The following is a 19,005-nucleotide window of genomic DNA, read 5'->3' on the forward strand; positions in this document are numbered from 1 at the left end:
GATTTTATTCTCTTGCACATTTTCCTCACACTGTCCCTCTTACACTCCATCTCTTTGTCGGTGCCTCTCTCATGCTGTGACTTTCCCTGACACACTCCCTCCTCTTGCTCACGATTGGAAATCTGTTCCTTGACCAGGAGCAAGCTCTGACTTGCGTTTTCTTCTGGGATCTGCTCCATGTTATTGGCCACAGTTAAATCGGAAATGTCACTCGCTGTTAATACTTGGACAGATGCCACCGTTTTTATTTCCTGCCTTTGGAGAAGAGCTGTAGGAGTTCAGCTAAAGCCAATTGCTGTTGTTCTGGTGACGTATTTGGAAAGAAATTCCTTCTGACCAGGCTGCAAATCATGTGGGGGGCACACTGGATTTCTTTGGATAATTATAGTTTTGCACCCCCTTGTGTTCTCTCTGCTGTCCATTGGCGTGTAACTCTTAAACTAAACACAGAGATAAGGAGCCCAAATTTCAGGAAATGTACCAAGATGCAGATATTCTGGCTGCAGATTAATCTCATAACATCTGCTCTGTATATGGAAATTTACTCAAATATTTCAGAAGTAAATTTTTATCTGCACATACTTGGGATAATATTCTTCTATTGCTGTCTCTTATTCTTGTGATCTGACAATTTCTTTAACTTGCTCTCTGTCTTTCTCTCTCTTCCCCCCCCCCCCCCCCCCCGCCCCGCGCGCACACACACACACACTCTCACTCTCACTCTCACTCTCTCTCTCTCTCTCTCACTCACACACACACTCCTGCATTCTCATCTCCCCTCTTTATTCTTCTCTGTCTCTCACTTCCCCTTCTTTTTTACACACTTTCACTCTTCCTTTCACCAATCACTCTTTCCTTTCTGTCCTCTAGTTGACTATCCATCTCCTTCCACTCCCTCTCCCTCACTTTTCCTGTCTTCTCTTAACCTCGCTCCCCATCTCTCTCCACTTAACATTCTCTCTTCTCCCTCGTGTCTTATTTCCCTTTCTCTTTCTTTCAACTTTTCTTTCAATTCTCGTCTCTCTCTCACTGTTCTTGCTTCTCCCTCCCTTTCTCTGTGTTCTAACTTCTCACTCACTCCTTTCTCACTTGTGCCTTACTCCCCAGTGCCTCTTGGTTTCCTCACCAGGGCCTCTTGCTGTAACCGTCTCCTATTCATGCCCCTGCTGAGCCTGACTGCATCCCATATTATCCTTTGATACTCTTGGCTTATGGGAGTTGAAAATTCAGCTCTCAGTCTCTGTCTTTTTCTACTCTGTTAAAACAATCCCTGATGGGATACTGTAACAAACACAAACTAATGTTCACCAGAAACTCCTAAAGGAGACCAAAAACTTAACTAGACCAAAATAACGTTGTTGAGGGTGACGATGCATTCAAGCCCCTGTGGTGCCCATGGTCTCGAAACATTTCATCATTATGCTGTTCTCAAATTTCCTGTCTGTCTCTCTCCATCTTGCTTACCCAGGTATGCTTGTACATAAAGGGCCTGTGACTAGATATATATCATCATTGCAGAATAAAGCCCAGCCTCAGCTCTAGCTCCCCAAGCCCTGTCCTGCCATGGCCTTGCCCAGAAGACTCTGTGTATCCAGGAGATGAAGGCTTGCCCATAGCTGTGGGAATGACTGGAATGCTGGACAGGGTGTGGGCTCATGGGAAATGGTGTCCAATAGCTGCTCCCCAGATCTTAGCATGGAATAGAGCAGGGGCATGGGCCTGGAGTGACTGTCATTGATGCTGAAAGTCTAGCCAAGCTCAGCACCACCCACCCACCCCACTGACCCCGACAGTAATTGCATTTCATACACTCAGCAAGAGACAGTGTGAAATGTAATACCACTTCCAATCATGGAGCCAAGCAACTTGTCAGTGGAGGTGACAGTGTTATCTTATTATAATTTGTTCTTGCAGTTGGGTATAGGGTCACACTAATTTGAATTGATAATGTTTCTCTTCTCTGGTTAGATTTGCATTTATAAATACTTGAATGACTTTTTGAACTTGGGAATAAGTTGAGGTAAGGCCAGCCCTTCGGATTGCTGTTTATCAGCCCGTCACGTGGAGTATGATTGATGGGGCTATGCGGCTGTGGAAGACCTCACCCTAACTGCTGGACTTAAATTCTTTAAAACCAATTGGTAATAGCTGAGAGTTTCAAAGAAAGGCTTGGAAATGTCCATTCCTTTTTTTTTGTTGCTCAATTACTGCAGGATATAGGATACTAAAGGACGAACTGATAGAGCGGTTTAAAATGATGGCAGAATGAATAAACAGAGAATCAGTGATCTTAAAATAAGTCTAAGTGCAGCCAAGTCATCAAACATGCTTCATGTTTTAGAGACATGGGATCTTTGATGAACACCTGAATGGACACCTGGGACCTTGCTTTCAATTCTTATAGAATAGTTGAATGATCACAACATAGGTGGCCTTTGGGTCCAACTTGTCTGTTCTAACTCTCCAAGATCTCTGCCAGCCCCACCTGGACCCTTGGTCTTGCGATTCTTTTCTCTTCAGATAGCTACCCAGTTCCATTTGAAAAGCCAAAGTTGAATCAGCCACGTAACTTTCCTAGGCAGTACATTCCAGATCCTAACCACTCGCTGGATAAGAACCTTTTCCCTCCAGTTGTTGTTGGTTCTTAGCACACTCGCAGGGTTCTCTGGTTGTCCTTCCCCCAATTGATGAATTTCTCCCTATTTAGCCATCTAGATTCTTCAGAACAGCTCAATCAGATCTCCTCTCAAACTTCTTTCTCAGAAGAATAGCTCCAGTTCTTCCAATGCATAACTGTAACTGAAGTCTCTCATCACTGGAATCATTGTTTAAACCTTTTCTCTGCTCTCTGTAATGCATTCACATCTTTTCTAAAGTATACTATCCAGAACTGGATGTAATTCTCCACTTAAGGTTGAACCAGTGTTTTATTCAGGTTTCACATAGTCTAGAATCTGATGCCTTTTGAAATGATTTCTCAGCCTGTCCAGTCACTCTCAATTATATGTGCAAATACACAACTGCAAACCTTTCTCCTCCTGCAATCTCTTTCCATTAGTACCCCTTATTTTATGTTGTCACTCCTCATTCTTTTGATCAGACTTAATCACTTCACACTTCTCTGTGTTAAACACCATCTGCCATCAGTCTGCTTATTCAACCAGCTTGTCTGCCCTTTTGAAGTTTATCACTGTCCTTCTCCCAGTTACAATACTGCTAAGTTTTGTGACTTCTGCAAATGCTGAACTCATGTCCTCCTGTACACTTCAGTCTTGATCATTATCCTAAACCTCTGACAGTACAGAGCTCCCTCAATGATAGACTGCTTGTATCAGTCCAGATTACAGGTAAGAAGGACTTCATCCTTCTAACCTAGATGTAGTGATTTTCCAAGTGTCCCTGAGAACCCTGGGAATGTCTTGTCTTTGCCGGGTATCCATCGCAGTGTGTGGTATTTATAGATATTCTCTGGGAGTATGCGGTGAAGGTTTTTGTGGGTGTTACCTAAAAGTGTGTGGTGCTTCAAAGGGTCTGAGGAATGGGTGGTATTTTCAGGTTGTAGCTGCCTTTGCAGTGGGGTGTCTGGGAAAATGTCGAATTTACAGGGTTCCTTGGATCAGCTGTAATCTGTAGGGGTCCCCAGGAATTGGTGTCACTTGCAGAGATTCCCCAGAAAGCAGATGTTAATTTTAAAAGGTCCCTGAGAGTGGGTGTGGTTTGTAGGGGAAGCAGTTGCCTCTATCCAGCATGGTGTGATGAATGATCTGAATACAATATCACAAGCTCCACCTCAGCCTGAGGAGTGTTTGCAGAGGACAGTCCTGGTTACCTCCTGCCCAACATTTCTGTCACACAAATCCTGCTCCTGATTTTAATGGTTGTGAGACTGAGTGTGTTTTATAATGCAAGGGTTGTGAGTTGTCTGTTTCACAAACATTCCTGAAGGGTTCCTTAAGGACAATGCTGCTGCATCAGAACAGATGCTGTCTTGGTGCACAGTGTATCGTTGTGGCATTACAGCACTGGTGTTTGTTACACGCAAAACAACACCATGTATTTCTATCGCTCATTTAACCAAGTAAACATCCCAATGCACATAATGAGACGACAGTTTATTTAAAGGAACACCTGGCACCATTGGAGATGGATTACTTTTATATCTGGTCCTTGGGTCTGTGTATTTTCTGACTGTATTTCAACGGAAGTGTGTGGGTTCAGGACAAGTGAATTACAAAAATACATTTTTTATATTCATGAATGTGGGCTTTGCTGGTTGAGACAGTATTTATTGTCTATCCACAATTTCCCTGGGGAAGGTGGTAGTGAACTGACTCTTGAATTACTGCAGGCCATGTGGCGCAGGTAGATCTACAGTGCTATTGAAAGAACAACAATATATTTCAGAATCAGGACAGTGAGTAGCTTGGAAGGGACATTGAACTTGGTGGTATTCCCAAACAGGGATGTTATTAAAGAGGTCTTTGCCAAAAGTAGCTCAGTCAAACCTGCAATGTTGCTTCCATTCCCTCTGTTGGTGCCAGAAGGTGCATATCGTTTAAATCTTTTGTGTTTGACTTTGTAGTGGTTTTAACAAATGGGTGGCTTCACAGGTCGTTGAGAGTTAACTACATTGATGTGGATCTGGAATCACATGCAGTCCAGACTAAGTGAGGATGTCAGATTTTCTTCCTTATTAATGAACCAGATAGGTTTTTCAACAATTGACAATGGTTTCATGGTACGCATAGGTGAGAAGAGGTTTTGATTCCAAAAATGAAGAAACTGAATTTAAATTCAATCAACTCCTGCAATTAGAATTGAACCCATTTCCCCAGAACATTAGCTTGGTCCTTTGGATTACTGGATGTCATCACTGTAGCACTATTAAGTTTGTGCCTCTTTTACCTTTTAAAGCTGACAATCTAAAGGCAGGTTCAGTGATGGACATGGTAAAAGCCAATTACCTGTGACACACGGATGGGTGTGGGCAGGGCCCTGTTAGATTGAGGTGTAGATGTGGAGTTTACTTTCAGTTTCACTGAGCTGTGTGATGACGGGACTGAGAGATTGTCTGTCTAAAAATCTCTCATTTCTGGTTCCTTTCAATTTGCCCAGTTACTCAAAAAACAGGTAATATCTTGAGTGCTCTGTACCAGCTTGCAACTGTTTTTATGACCGTGTTTGATTTTTCTGCTGGATTGAACGGTTGAGTTTGTGCAGTTAAATTGCCTCGCGATGGTATTGTTAAGCCAGTGTAACTTGTAGAGAACATCAAAGCCTTAAGTGCACACAGGGGCTGTTGCTGCCAGGAGTTAGTTCAAGGACAGTCAGTGTGAGAATTGAGCTGAGGGTTGAGACGTTTATACGCTGACACTTTGTCCCCGTATAGGATTCACCTGTTTCAAGGTTGCAGTCTCTTTAGTCTGCGTAGAGAAGTATGTGAGGCATTACTGGGTGAGCTATATGAAGGCAAAACATCCCAGCTTCAAAAAATCAATTTCTAATTTTAGCCCGCAGGACAGTAAAATCTGGTGCATTTTCCATTGACTCCCTACTCCTTCCGTTCTTCCTCTCATGTTCATCCTTCCTCTTCCTTCATTCCACCCTATTCCTCCATTCTCCTCTTCTCTCCTTCCAATCCGTCTGTTCCTGCCTCTCTCACTTCTGTACGACAAGTCTCCTCTCGTAGAATCACTGAATCCCTACAGCATGGAAGTAGGCCATTTGGCCCTCTGAAGAGCATCTCACCCAGACCCACCTCCCTACCTTATCCCTGTAATCTCACATTTCCTGTGGCTAATCCACCTAATTTGCACATCCCTGGGTACTATGGGCAAATTAGCATGGCAAAACTATCTAATCTGTCCAACTTTGGACTGTAGCAGGAAATGCAAGCAAGCACAGGAACGTGCAGACTTCACACAGACAATCGCCCGAGGGTGGAATCGAACTTGGGTCCCTGGTGCTGTGAGGTAGCAATGCTAACAACTGAGCCACCAAGCCATTCTCTTCTCCACCTCCTTCCTCCCTTTTGCTTGTTCCCTCCATCCCTCTCCTCCTTCCCTCTGTGTTGTACCAGTTGAATAAGACACTGCTCATTTTGGTAGTGAGCCTTTCAAAAGGTGTCACGCCTGAACTTGACTTACCCTTGTTAGATCATCTCAGCTATGATGATAATACAGAGGTAAAAACAATGACTGCAGATGCTGGAAATCAGATTCTGGATTAGTGGTGCTGGAAGAGCACAGCAGTTCAAGCAGCATCCAAGGAGCAGCTAAATCAACATTTCGCCGCTCCTTGGATGCTGCCTAAACTGCTGTGCTGTTCCAGCACCACTAATCCAGAATCTGGTTTCCAGCATCTGCAGTCATTGTTTTTACCTCGTTGATTTTAACCCTACTGCGAATCCTCTTGCAAGGATGCCTGCCTTGAAGAAGTTTTCCTCCTCTCTCTACAAGAATCTCAGGGAGTCCCTCTCCCACTGCAACTCCCAGGTCATTTCCTCTGCCCTGAAGCTCGTGAAACAAACTCTCCAACAGTTTCCTCATTTCCTCTTCCCCCACCTCAGCCTAGTTCCAAACTTCCAGCTCAGCACTGTCCCCATGACTTGTCCGGACTTGTCCTACCTGCCTAGCTCCTTTTCCACCTATCCACTCCACCCTCTCCTCCCTGACCTATCACCTTCATCCCCTCCCCCACTCACCCATTGTCCTCTATGCTACTTTCTCCCCACCCCCACCCTCCTCTAGATTATCTCTCCACGCTTCAGGCTCACTGCCTTTATTCCTGATGAAGGGCTTTTGCCCGAAACGTCGATTTCGCTGTTCCTTGGATGCTGCCTGAACTGCTGTGCTCTTCCAGCACCACTGACCCAGAATATGATGATAATACAGATCATTCTGGTATAATACACTTTTCTTCAACATGAATTGGCTATAATGCGATTGTCAAATTGTGGCCGTTGTTTAGATAATGTGAAGTTTCGACTGAACGGGTATAGCGATCATCTACAGTGTGATTTTCTATAGCGCGAGATTGCAGAGGAACGTAAGTGTCGCAATATACCAGATCATCCTATATTTGACCTGTGCACCATTTGCAGTCTCCATTCACACTTCAGCCACCTTCTGGGAGCGAACCAGACTAGAACCATACAACAAAGTAGCATCTGCAGAAAAAGGGCAACATGAAGAGATGAGAAAAGATTTGATTGTGACCTTTTTCCATTCTGTGACCTTTCCAAATGAATAGAATATATGGGAAATTTCAAAATCAGCAGATCAACAAGAAACAGATGATAGCCGAGGGTTCCAGCTAATACAACTAAAAGCACCAGGAAACAGGAAAACTGTATAATCAAATCATTTTACAAGATTCCTATCAAATCAGGAACTGACATGTGGCATAGAGTGCCACAGTATTATACATACCACTGTACAAGTTTGAATGTTTACTGATGGACAATAGACACTGTACAATCCATTATTAAGTAAATGTTGTGATCTAGATAAAACTAAAAATTTAAAATGAACAAAACTAAAAAAAAGGGTGGATTAGAGCTTGAAATTAATAAAACATATAAAATGTGGTGAGAAGAGGATTGTGGGGAAGATAGAATGTCAGTAACCGCAGCTTTTTAAAAATTCATTTGTGGGATGTGGGCATTACTTGGCTGGTCAGCATTTATTGCCTGTCCCAAGTCGCCCATGAGAAGGTAGTGATGAGCTGCCTTCTTGAACTGCTGCAGTCCTCTTGTTGTGGGTTGACCTACAATGCCATTAGGGAGGGAATTCCAGGATTTTGACCCAGTGACAGTGAAGGAACGGTGATGTACTTCCAAGTCAAGATAGTGAATAGCTTGGAGGGGAACTTGGTGGTGGTGTTCACATATATCTGCTGTCCTTGTCCTTCTAAATGGAAGTGGTCATGGGTTTGGAAGGTGTTGTCTGAAGATCTTTGGTGAAAATCTGCAGTGCATCATGTAGATAGTACACACTGCTGCAACTGAATGCCAGTGGTAGAAGGAGTGGATCCTTGTGGATGTAGTGTCAATCCAGTGGCCTGCTTCATCCTGTGTGGTGTCAAGCTTCTTAAGTGTTGTTGGAGCTGCACTCATCCAGATGAAGAGGGACTGTTCCATCACACACCTGATTTGTGCCTTGTAGTTGGTGGACAGGTTTTGGGGGTTTCAGGTGGTGTATTAATAAATGCAGGAATCCTAGCCCACGACCTGCTGTTATAGACATTGTCTTATCACCAGTTGAATTTCTGGTGACAACCCCAAGGTGTTGATGATGGGGGATTCAGTAATGGTGACACCATTGAATGTCAAGGCATGGTGGTTAGACTGTCTCTCTTATTGGTGATGGTCATTGCCTGGTATTTGTGTGGCGCAATGTTACTTGTCACTTGTCAGCTTGTGGGAAATCCACATTAACTAGTATACGTCTGCGACTGGAGAAACGTCCGCTCAGTCAGTGACCTGGAATATAGCTGCATTTGCTTTGGAAAAGGGATGCAGTTATCTGGACACTTTGATGTCAAAAGCAGTCACCTCCAACCACCACCAGTGCTTCCTGCAACCCCCACCCACCCCATCCTCTTAAGTAGCAGACCTGAAAATTCCCCTTGCAGGCTGAGCACAACTTAGGTCCTTTACCATGCACCACAAAAACATTCAGAGGGCCCATGCACTGCAAAGGAATTGCCTTCATACATCCTCCAAAAGAATTGGAGGGTAAGTTAGTGATACCTTATAGAAGAGGCTGTTGTTTAGACTTGGTGAATGGTGAGGAAGTTGTAGCTCCTCTCTCATTTTGACCTGAACTGCAAAATGTCACGAGGTTGACATTGACAGGCTGTGAACGTCACCACTAGCCTAAGATTCTATGCCAGTAACAGCAGGTGAGTTCAGTGGGATTTGCTCATGTTAGTTTCAGCAAGGAGGCCACACAGATGCTACACTTGAGGAAATGATGGGGGTCTCCATCCTCCACTCCCTGAGGAGGGGGATAGCAAGATGAAAAGTCTGACTAAAACAGAATCCCCAACAGTGTGGAAACAGGCCATTCAGCCCAAGTCCCTCTGAAGAGTATCCCACCCATTCCCATATCTTATCCCATAATCCTGCATTTCCAATGGCTAATGAAACTTAACCTACACACCCCTGAACACTACAGGGTAATTTAGCATGGCCAATCTACTTAACTTTGGACTGTGGGGGGAAATCAGAGCACCTGGCAGAAATCCACACTGACCCAGGGAGAATGTGCAAACACCACACAGACAACCACCTGAGGGTGGAATCGAGCCCAGGTCCCTGGCGCTGCAAGGCAGCAGTTCTAACCGCTGAGCCATCCTAAGGCGGACTAGAATTACTGATGGTGCAGGGTGCATACACCTGTCTTTACATGTTAAGAGGGAATGTGCAGCAACCATCAAGACTACTACTCTCATCGTGCACTGATTCATTACAATGAGGCCATTCAGCCCATTGCCTCTACTCCACCATTCGATCATGGCTGATATGTTTCTCAATCCCATTCTTCTGCCTTCTCCCTGTAACCTTTGATCCACTTGCTAATCAAGGATCTATCTGGCCCAGTCTTAAAGACACTCAATGACTTGGCCTCCGCAGCCCTCTGCAGCAATGTGTGCCCGGATTCACCACACTTCGGATGAAAAACTTCCCCTTATCTCAGTTCTAAAGTCTCTTCACTGAGGCTGTGCCCTCTGATTCTAGTCTCTCCAACAAGTGGAAACATCTTCTCTGCATTCGCTTTATCCAGAAATCTCAGTAACCATAAGTTGCAATAAGATCAACCCTAAACTCTCTTCTAAACTCTCTTGAGTATAGACCACTCCACATGTGACAAATCTTTCATCCCTGGGATCATACTTCTAAACCTCCTCTGTACCCTATCCAATGCATAGCTTTCCTTAGATATGGAGCCCAAAACTGCTGACAGTATTCCAAATGAATTCTAATCAGAGTCTTATGAAGTGTTTGTGAGCCTTAGCATTACATCTCTGCCCCTGTATTCTTGCCCTCTTTAAATGAATGCAAACACTGCGTTTACCTTCTTAACTGCCTCAACCTGCATGTTAACTTTTAGGGAATCCTAAAATTGTACTCTAAATCTCTTAGGTTTCAGAAATCTGAAGTACTATTATAAGATAGTCTACACCTCTATTCTTCCTATGAAAGTGCATAACCTCTCATTTTTCTACATTATATTCTATCTACCATTCTCCTATCCTGTGCAAGTCCTTCTGCAGCCTCCCCACTTCCTCAACACTATCACAACATTATCAACCAATGAATTTACAGTTTGCCTGTGATGGGCGGCACGGTGGCACGGTGGCTAGCACTGCTGCCTCACAGTGCCAGAGACCTGGGTTCAATTCCCACCTTAGGCAACTGTCTGTGTGGAGTTTGCACATTCTCCCCGTGTCTGTGTGGGTTTCCTTCCATCGCTCCGGTTTCCTCCCACAGTCCAAAAATGTGCAAGTTAGGTGAATTGGCCATGCTAAGTTGCCCATAGTGTTAGGTGAAGGGGTAAATGTTGAGGAACGGGTCTGGGTAGGTTGCTCTTCAGAGGGTTGGTGTGGACTTGTTGGGCCGAAGGGCCTGTTTCCACACTGTAAGTAATTTAATTACACTTTTGTGCCTGGGCCCTGATCCTGGAGTGAGGCAGGGACTAGTGGATGCTTCATCATGGATTGTCCTGGCATTGTTGCCATGGAGCTTCACACAACTTCCTTAGCGGAAAGGATGGGCTCCAAGCTCTGGAGGAAGCTCCTGTTCCAGGATGGAGCCCAACATATTTCCCGGCTACCAACTGAAGGTGACCTGCCCATCTCCTTGACAGCATTTTCATTACAGTTTGCCACAGTGAAGTCTTCATCTGCATTCTCCACAGTGGAATTTGTCTTTAACCTTGCCCTCCTGGCAGCTGGAACCTTAGCTATCCTTTCTCCCTGACCTGGCACAGGCCTTTTCTTGACCAGTGACTTACCACGTGCTACATCCATAGGAACCTATGACAGGCACAGGAGCATGCCATTTCAGCCTCTTGAGTCTGCTCTGCTATTCAGTTATGTTTGATCTGATCCCACCTACCACTGATAACCTTTCATCGCTTGCTCAACAAGAATCTATTTATCTCTGTCGTGAAATGTTCAGGGACTCTGCATTGATCACTTTTTCACGAAGAAAGCTCCAAAACTGACAACACTTCAAGGGAAAAAAAACATTTAGCCTCCTCTCTGTTTTAAATGGGTTGCCACTGATTATTAAACAGTAACCTCTGGTTCTCTCACAAGACGAACATCCTACCGATTGAGTCTGTTTGCAATTCAATGAGATTGTAGGAGATCTGATTATCAACCCCACATTCCGGCCTTTTCGCCATAACCTTAGATTACCTTATTGATTAAAAATCTATCTTTCTCTGCCAGTGTCTACAGACCAAGATGGTAAAAGAATTCCACAGATTCACTACCCTCCGAGAGAATAAATTCCTCCTCATCTCTTTCTTAAAGGTGTGACTTCTTATTGTGAGATTACATCCTCTGGTCCTAAATTAACGCAACACGTTCTGTGTCAAGGCCCTGAATAATTTTATAACTTTCAATATGGTCTTGTCTCTTTCTCCTAAACTCCAATGACTACAGGCCAATTTTACTCAGTCTCTCCTCATTAGAAACCTCTCCATATCTGAGATCAACTTATTGGGCCTCTGTGGACTGCATCCAATGCTAGTACATCTTTTCATTGATAAGAGTTATCAATTATTCACAGTATTTCAGACATAGTCAGAATAGTGCTTTGTAAACTCTTAGCAAGATTTCCCTACTGAACTTGCCTTGTTATTTGCTGAGCTTGAATGAAAGGGATGGGTGTTTTTCATGATTCATGTAAGATGCTCTCCAAATCCCTTTGTGCTGTGGCTTCCTGTAGTCTATGTCCATTTTAAATAAATCTCAGCTCCTCTAATCTTCCAGCCAAAGTGCATATCCTCAAATTATATTCCATCTGCCAAGTTGTTGCCCACTCACTGAACCTGTCTTTATTGCTCTGTAAATTCTTTGTGCTACCTCACTTTTTGCCTTCCAACCAATTTTTGTGTTATCCATATACTTGGCAGTAGTACATTTATTTCAGTCAGCCAAGTCATTAATAAATATTGTAAATAAATGTGACCCAGTACTGATATTTGGGGTACTCCACTAGTTACATGTTGCCATTCTGAAAAGGCTCCCTTTATCATAATTCTCTCTCTCGTCTATCAAATGACCAACCCTTTATCCCTTTGAATCTATCTCCAACACATGGGCTCTTTTTAAGTTGCCATAAGTGTAGCAGCTTATTGAACACTTTTTTCAAAAAGAAAATCCTCTTTATCTCCTCTGCTTGTTACTTCCTCAAAGAATTCCAGTAAATCTGCCAGGCATGATTTCCTCTTCAAGAAGCCATGCTCACTCTGCTTGATCAGATTATGTATTCCTAAATGCTGTGCTATTTTGCCCATTTTACCATGGTCTCTTAACATTTTCCTCTCCACATCCACTCCAAATTTATCGTGTCAAGACTCCTGAGGATTTTGTATGTTTCAACAAAGTCAATTCTTACTCTTTTAACCTCCAACAGATATAGGCCTAGCCTGTTAAACCTTTCCTTCTAAGATACCACCCATCTCTCCAATCCAGGTATTAGTTTTGTAAATTGTCTGATTCATTTATATCCTCCCTTAAATAAGGCGATCAATACTGCACATAGGGCTCCAGTGATCGCAATATTGCCCTATGTGTATAACTGAAGTGTAACTTTTTTTTGTATTCAGTTCCCGTATGGTAAGTGATGACATTCTATTAGTTTTCTTGATTACTTGTTGCACCTGCATACCGGCCTTTTGCAATTCACACATGAGCACACCTCGTCTCTCTCCATCTCAGATCTGTGCAATCACTCACTATTTAGATAATAAGCTTATTTTAACTCTTCCTGCCAAAATGGACAAATGCATATTTTCCCACATTATACTCCATTTGCCATATCTTCATTCACTCACTTTAGCTGTATCTTTTTGTACTCTCCACAACTTATCTCCTCACCTATCTTTGTGTCAGCATCAAATTTGGCAACCATATATACTCTCTAATTCAATGCAAAATGATTGTTTAAGCTGGTGGTTTTGAATGTAAGATAATAAACAGTAGCAAAGGGCAGAGGTGGAGAGGACTAGCAAAGCTATCAGCATGGATGGAGTTAATGAGGCAGAAAACATTGAAGGGTTTATCAATGAGTAGAAGGCTCATATTGGACAAGGTATTACTCAAGAAATAAGCAAATTCTGGAACAAGAATAATACAGTAATCATAGATGACTTGAATATTCAGATCGATTTCACAGATGAAATTGGGTAACATAGTTCAGAAACAAAGTTCATGCAATACATTTGATACCATTTCCTACATTGTTGTGGAACACACCAGGGATCAGGCTATTTTAGATGCTGCCTAGAGTAATGAAACAAGGCTAATTAGGAATAATATGATAAGGGATCCTCTGGGGATCAGTGATTGTAAATCTGGAAACCATTATGAAGAAAACGGTTACAGAGTATTTGGAAAATCATATTATAACTAGGCGTACAGTCAACATGGTTTTTGAAAAGGAAATCATGTTTGTCAAATCTATTACAGCTCTTGAAGGTGTAACCAATAAGGTAAGTAAATGGGAGTCCGTCGATGGGTAAATGGATTTTCAAAAGGCACCTGATTAAAGTTGCCATAAAATATTTCTTGCACATGACAGGGGCTCCTAGAGTTGGAGGCATGATAAATGATTGGCAAAAGATCTGATTACAGTGCAGGAATAAATGGATCACTTTCAGATGGCCAAACTGTTACTAGTCGAGTGTTGCAAGGATGGGTGCTGAGCCTTTAGACATTTGTGGACTACATTAACAATTTAGATGAAAGGCTCAAGTGCAAGTTTGTTGATAATACAGCACTCCATGAGAAACTTAGCTGTGTGAGGGCATACAAAGAGGTTCAAAAGGATTTAGACAGTGGACAAGAAGGTGACTGGTTGGGTAAGGTAGTGTAATGGCTATGTTCTCAATTGGCAGAGTTCAATTTCCATACTGGCTGAAGTCAATATGAGTCCTGTCTTCTTGACCTTGCCCCTCACCTGAGGAGTGAAGATGTTCAAGTTAAACTCACCACTAGTCAACTCACTCACACTCATTTTCTCTCTTTCTCTCTCTCGCACGCACACACTTCCTCTCTCGCACATACACATACACACTCTCACACTCTCTCTCTCTCTCTCTCTCTCTCTCTCTCTCTCACTGTAATGAGAGTGCAGCCTTATGGTCCTCTAGGATTATGGTGCCTTGTATGTCTGAAACAGGCACCGATGATATAAGTTCAAATCACATGATCAGTTGGGTTGAATTTAAATTGGTTTAGTCTCAGTAATGTTGACCATGAAACTAATGGATTGTAAAAACATATCTTGTTTATTAATATCCTTCAGCGAAGGAAATCTACTTAATATGATTGAGCCAAGGAACAGTTGCCCATATGATTTGTTCCCATGGCACACTTTCTCAGCCCCTGTGTTGTATGCAACAAACTGGTTTGACAGTAAAGGAGGAGGTAGGAATATTTGTTTAGATAAAAATAAATTAATTTACTTAAAAAGCTGGCAGCACTTGAAATACGAAAGTGAGCCAGTCAGGCAGGAGATGCATGCAGTTTGCTCATAAACAGGGATAGACAACAATATGCCAAACAGCCCAACATCAGTAAAAGGGCATTGTTTACACGCAATAATCCCAAGGCAAAATTAATTTGTGTTTGAAGAATCATGGATTGAGAAATGAAAGCACGGATTTGTTTTGTCATTGACTAATTTGATCGCAGTCAATGTGAATGTAAGTGTTTTCAAAAGAAATTTTAACGAAGTTTCACATTATTAACTTGTGAACAATACTGAAGTCCATGGAATGACAGTGGTAGTGTGGAAAATGGATTGAAAGCAGAGCATAGTGGTGACTTGCTATTGCTATGGTTGGTGAGGAGAAATCAGTGGTGTTCTTCCATTTCGTTGGTGTTAGGACTATTAATCCCATAATAAACATTATCCTGGCGTGTATGGGCAGAATCCTTTGATGTGCAGATGCTATGAAACTTGGAATCATGGTGAACACACACCAGCAAGGCAAAGCAAGACAGGTGAAATAGGTGGACATGTGGCAGATTAAATTGAACTCAGTAGTGTGAAGTAATTACCAAGAAGGAATGAGAAGGAGTGACATATGTTAAATGTCACAATTTGACAGGGCTTCAGGAATAGAGAGAGCTGGGCTACAAAATGTTCAAGGTAATGTTGGAATTTTTGGAAATTTTTTCACAGGATGCGGGTATCACTGGCAAGGTCAGCACTGGTTGCTCATCCCCAAATGCCTTTGTGAGGGTGGACATGCTGAGACAGCTGTTAAAAAGGCATAAAACACTTGGCATTGGAAGTAGAGACAGAGAGTAGAAAAGCAAGAATCGGCCTCTTACTTCCACAGCTGTGAACAATAACCAATAAAATCATTTGAAGGACTGTTATTGTGTGATTTGTAGTGAAAATTTGGTTGTTTTTAGCCAAATCTGGGAAGAACATCTACATCACTTGACAGAGCTGACTACAGAAAGCCAATCTGATTGTAAATAGGGCTTAAAAATGAATTTACCAAAGCAAAAGTGACTTATCTGGGCCACACTGCAGGACAAGGTCAAAGCAGCTCCGAGTAAATGGAAAGTAAGGGTTTTTTTTTGTATTTTCCCATGCCTTGGACAAGAAATGAAATGTTGACACGAGTGGATTTCATCGTAATTTTATTCTGAACTTCAGCACCCAAATCTGCAGCATTGTGTTTCAGTGATAGACCTGCTCATTGTATTTTAACTTTGTCCTTAATTTAATTTGTTGAGCTATATTTCAACCTGGATCTCATTTGTCTTGTATCAGTAGTCTGGAGAGCTTTGTAGACTTCAGCATTCAATTGAGATGGATTTGAGATGGGGAATAAGAGAGGACACAACAACCAAAATATGAGTAGTATTCTTCAGTTACTCTGTGAATGACCTGATAGAGTTATATAAAATCATGAGAGGCATGGATATGGTGAATAACCAATGTCTTTTTCTAGGATGGGGGAGTCTAAAACTAGAGAGAATAGGTTTAAGGTGAGAGGGGAAATATTTAAGAAGTTGCCAAGGGGATAGCCTTTTCACACAGAGGGTGATGCGCATATGGTACAAGCTGCCAGAGGAAGCGGTGGGGTGAGGTACAATTGCGACATTTAAAAGGCATCTGGATGGGTATATGAATAGGAAGGGTTTAGAGTGATGGGGGCAATATGCTAAGTCAGAATAGGATGTCTAGTCGACCAGACGAGTTGGACCAAAGGGTCTGTTTCCATGCTGTACGACTCAAAGTCACTTGGTCATCGTAAACAGCAATTGCATTTATACGGTGATGAGATGTTATTGACGACTAAGTCGACAGCTGATATCAAAACTGACAATGCTTCCAATTAGTTATTGTTGCAAATGGCTATGGCCCAGCCCTAGAATCTTGTTTTATTCTCCAAGAGTCAACACAGTGGGATTCTGTGATTTCTACAGCATGGACGTAGGCCATTTGGCCCATCAAGTCCACACAGACCCTGCAAAAAGCATCCCACTCAGATCTACCCTGTCCTTGTAACCCCATATATCCCGTGGCTAATCCACCTAACCCGGAGATCCCTGGACACAGAGCAATTTCGCATGGCCTATCCACCAAGCCTTCACATCTTTGGACTGTGGGAGGAAACCAGAGCACCTGGAGGAAACCCACACAGACACGGGGGGAATGTGCAAACATCTGTTAAGAAGTAGCGATGCAGTGTGCACAACAGGAATGAAAAGTTGGACAGGAACAAACTATCATTTATATAGTACCTTTCACAACTTCAATACATGCAAAATCTGTTGTAAGAAGCATGGCTGGTGGAAACAGATCAGTCACTATAACATTGGGGATCTCTACTGGTGCAGACCAATCTGTTACTGTATAACACTGGGATACAGTATTGTTGGGGACAGGTCTGTTATTATAAAACACAGGTGCAGTACTGATGGGGATAGGTCTATCTTTGTATAATCTGGGTACGTTACTGTTGGAGACAGGTCTGTCACTGTATAATACGGGGTTACATTTCTAGTGGAACAGGCCTCTCACTATATAACACAAATACAGTACTTGTTGGAATATATGTATCACCATATAACACAAGGGTATGGACCAGTGAATAGAACTTCACTGGGTTCCTTTATCCAAGGCTAACATTTTTTTTTGGTCTATTGAATGGTACAAGATGAAGTGTCCTTTCTTGCAAAGTGATGACGTTCTCTTTGGCTGTCTAGCCTGCAGTCCTGATCGCCATAACCTCTACAAGTTATTGTCCAATATATCTAATATTTCCAAAAGTTGTTCATAGTGGCATGCCCCACCGGTTTTTCCAGGGTTTTCCAATGGAGTGGTGTTTCTTTGTAAAAGGCTTCCTGGTTGTTGAGAAGTAGAGATGCAGAGTGTCTAACAGGAATAGTAAGTTAACCAGGAATGAACTAGCTTTTATTTAGCACCTTTCACAGCCTCAACTCAAGCAAAATCTGTTGTAATGTAAGAAACGTAGCTGTACTGGTCAGGACAGACTTGTCACTAAATAACACTGGGATGCAGTGTTGTTAGGAGCAGGTCTATTGCTGTTTAATAATATGGTACAGTACTGATGGCTATAGGTTTGTCACTATAAAACACTGGGTACAGTACTTATAGGGACAGGCCTGTCATGATTTTCTTATGATTTTTCTTTGTCCTTGACAGGCTGAGGCCAGATTGGCGGCGAAACGGGCTGCACGGGCTGAAGCACGAGAGATCCGAATGAAAGAGCTAGAAAGACAGCAGAAAGAGGTGAGTTGGGGAATTGGGCACATGGTGGCAATATTTGGTACTTTTCCTCCAGTGCTGCTATGTAATTGTCTGACAATTGCTGAGATTGTACTGGCCAGAGCTGAGTCATGAGAGAAAGGCTGAGGACTTCTCATTTTAGATTTAGAAGGCTGAACTCTCTGGATTGATTCACCACATCATCTAACAATGCTTCAGGAAGGAGTGACTGACATACTCTGTAAAAGCATCACCTGCAGGCTTCTTCCCAACCATCAACTATTCCGTCCTGGATATAGCAATATAGGAATAAGTGGTCAGCCTGTTCTGCCATTTAATATGAATATAGCTTATCAAACACTTTTACTAAACTATCCCCATAACTCTCTATGCTGCTGATAATCAGAAATTTGTCGATCTCTGCCTTAAACATACTGAAAAGGCAGAAGTCCCATTGCACTACCCCACCCCATCCACCAAAAAAAAGATTTACAATCCTGTCTTTACCTCAGTTCTAAATAGAGTCATAAAGATGTACAGCACGGAAACAAACCCTTCGGTCCAACTCATCCATGCCGACCAGATATCCCAACCCAATCTAGTCTCACCTGCCAGCACCCGGCCCATATCCCTCCAACCCTTACTATTCATATACCCATCCAGATGCCTTTTAAATGTTACAATTGTACCAGCCTCCACCACTTCCTCTGGCAGCTCGTTCCATACCCATACCACCCTCTGTGTGAAAAGATTGCCCCTTAGAACTCTTCCCTTCTCACCCTAAACCTATGCCCTCTAGCTCTGGACTAACCCACCCAGGGAAAAGACCTTGTCTATTTACCCTATCCATGCCCCTCATGATTTTATAAACCTCTATTAAGTCACCCCTCACCCTCCGACACTCCAGGGAAAACAGCCCTAGCCTATTCAACCTCTCCCTATAGCTCAAATCCTCCAACCCTGGCAAAACCCTTGTAAATCTTTTCTGAACCCTTTCAAGTTTCACAACA

General features: G+C 42.8%; 1 protein-coding gene across 13 annotated transcripts in view; it reads left to right on the forward strand.

Annotated features, from left to right (window-relative positions):
- The window catches only part of lrrfip1b (leucine rich repeat (in FLII) interacting protein 1b), a 140,185-nt gene that overhangs the window by 26,915 nt on the left and 94,265 nt on the right, over positions 1-19,005 (forward strand). For 12 of the 13 annotated variants that reach the window (XM_060827654.1, XM_060827657.1, XM_060827656.1 and 9 more), the window contains exon 3: positions 17,933-18,019. In XM_060827654.1, the coding sequence (XP_060683637.1) occupies positions 17,933-18,019 (87 nt within the window). Of the gene's footprint in view, positions 1-5,052; positions 5,131-17,932; positions 18,020-19,005 lie in introns of those variants that run through there. The other variant, XM_060827660.1, reaches the window with a different exon arrangement.

Source organism: Hemiscyllium ocellatum, chromosome 7 (genome assembly GCF_020745735.1).
Source record: "Hemiscyllium ocellatum isolate sHemOce1 chromosome 7, sHemOce1.pat.X.cur, whole genome shotgun sequence".
Lineage (NCBI taxonomy): Eukaryota > Metazoa > Chordata > Chondrichthyes > Orectolobiformes > Hemiscylliidae > Hemiscyllium > Hemiscyllium ocellatum.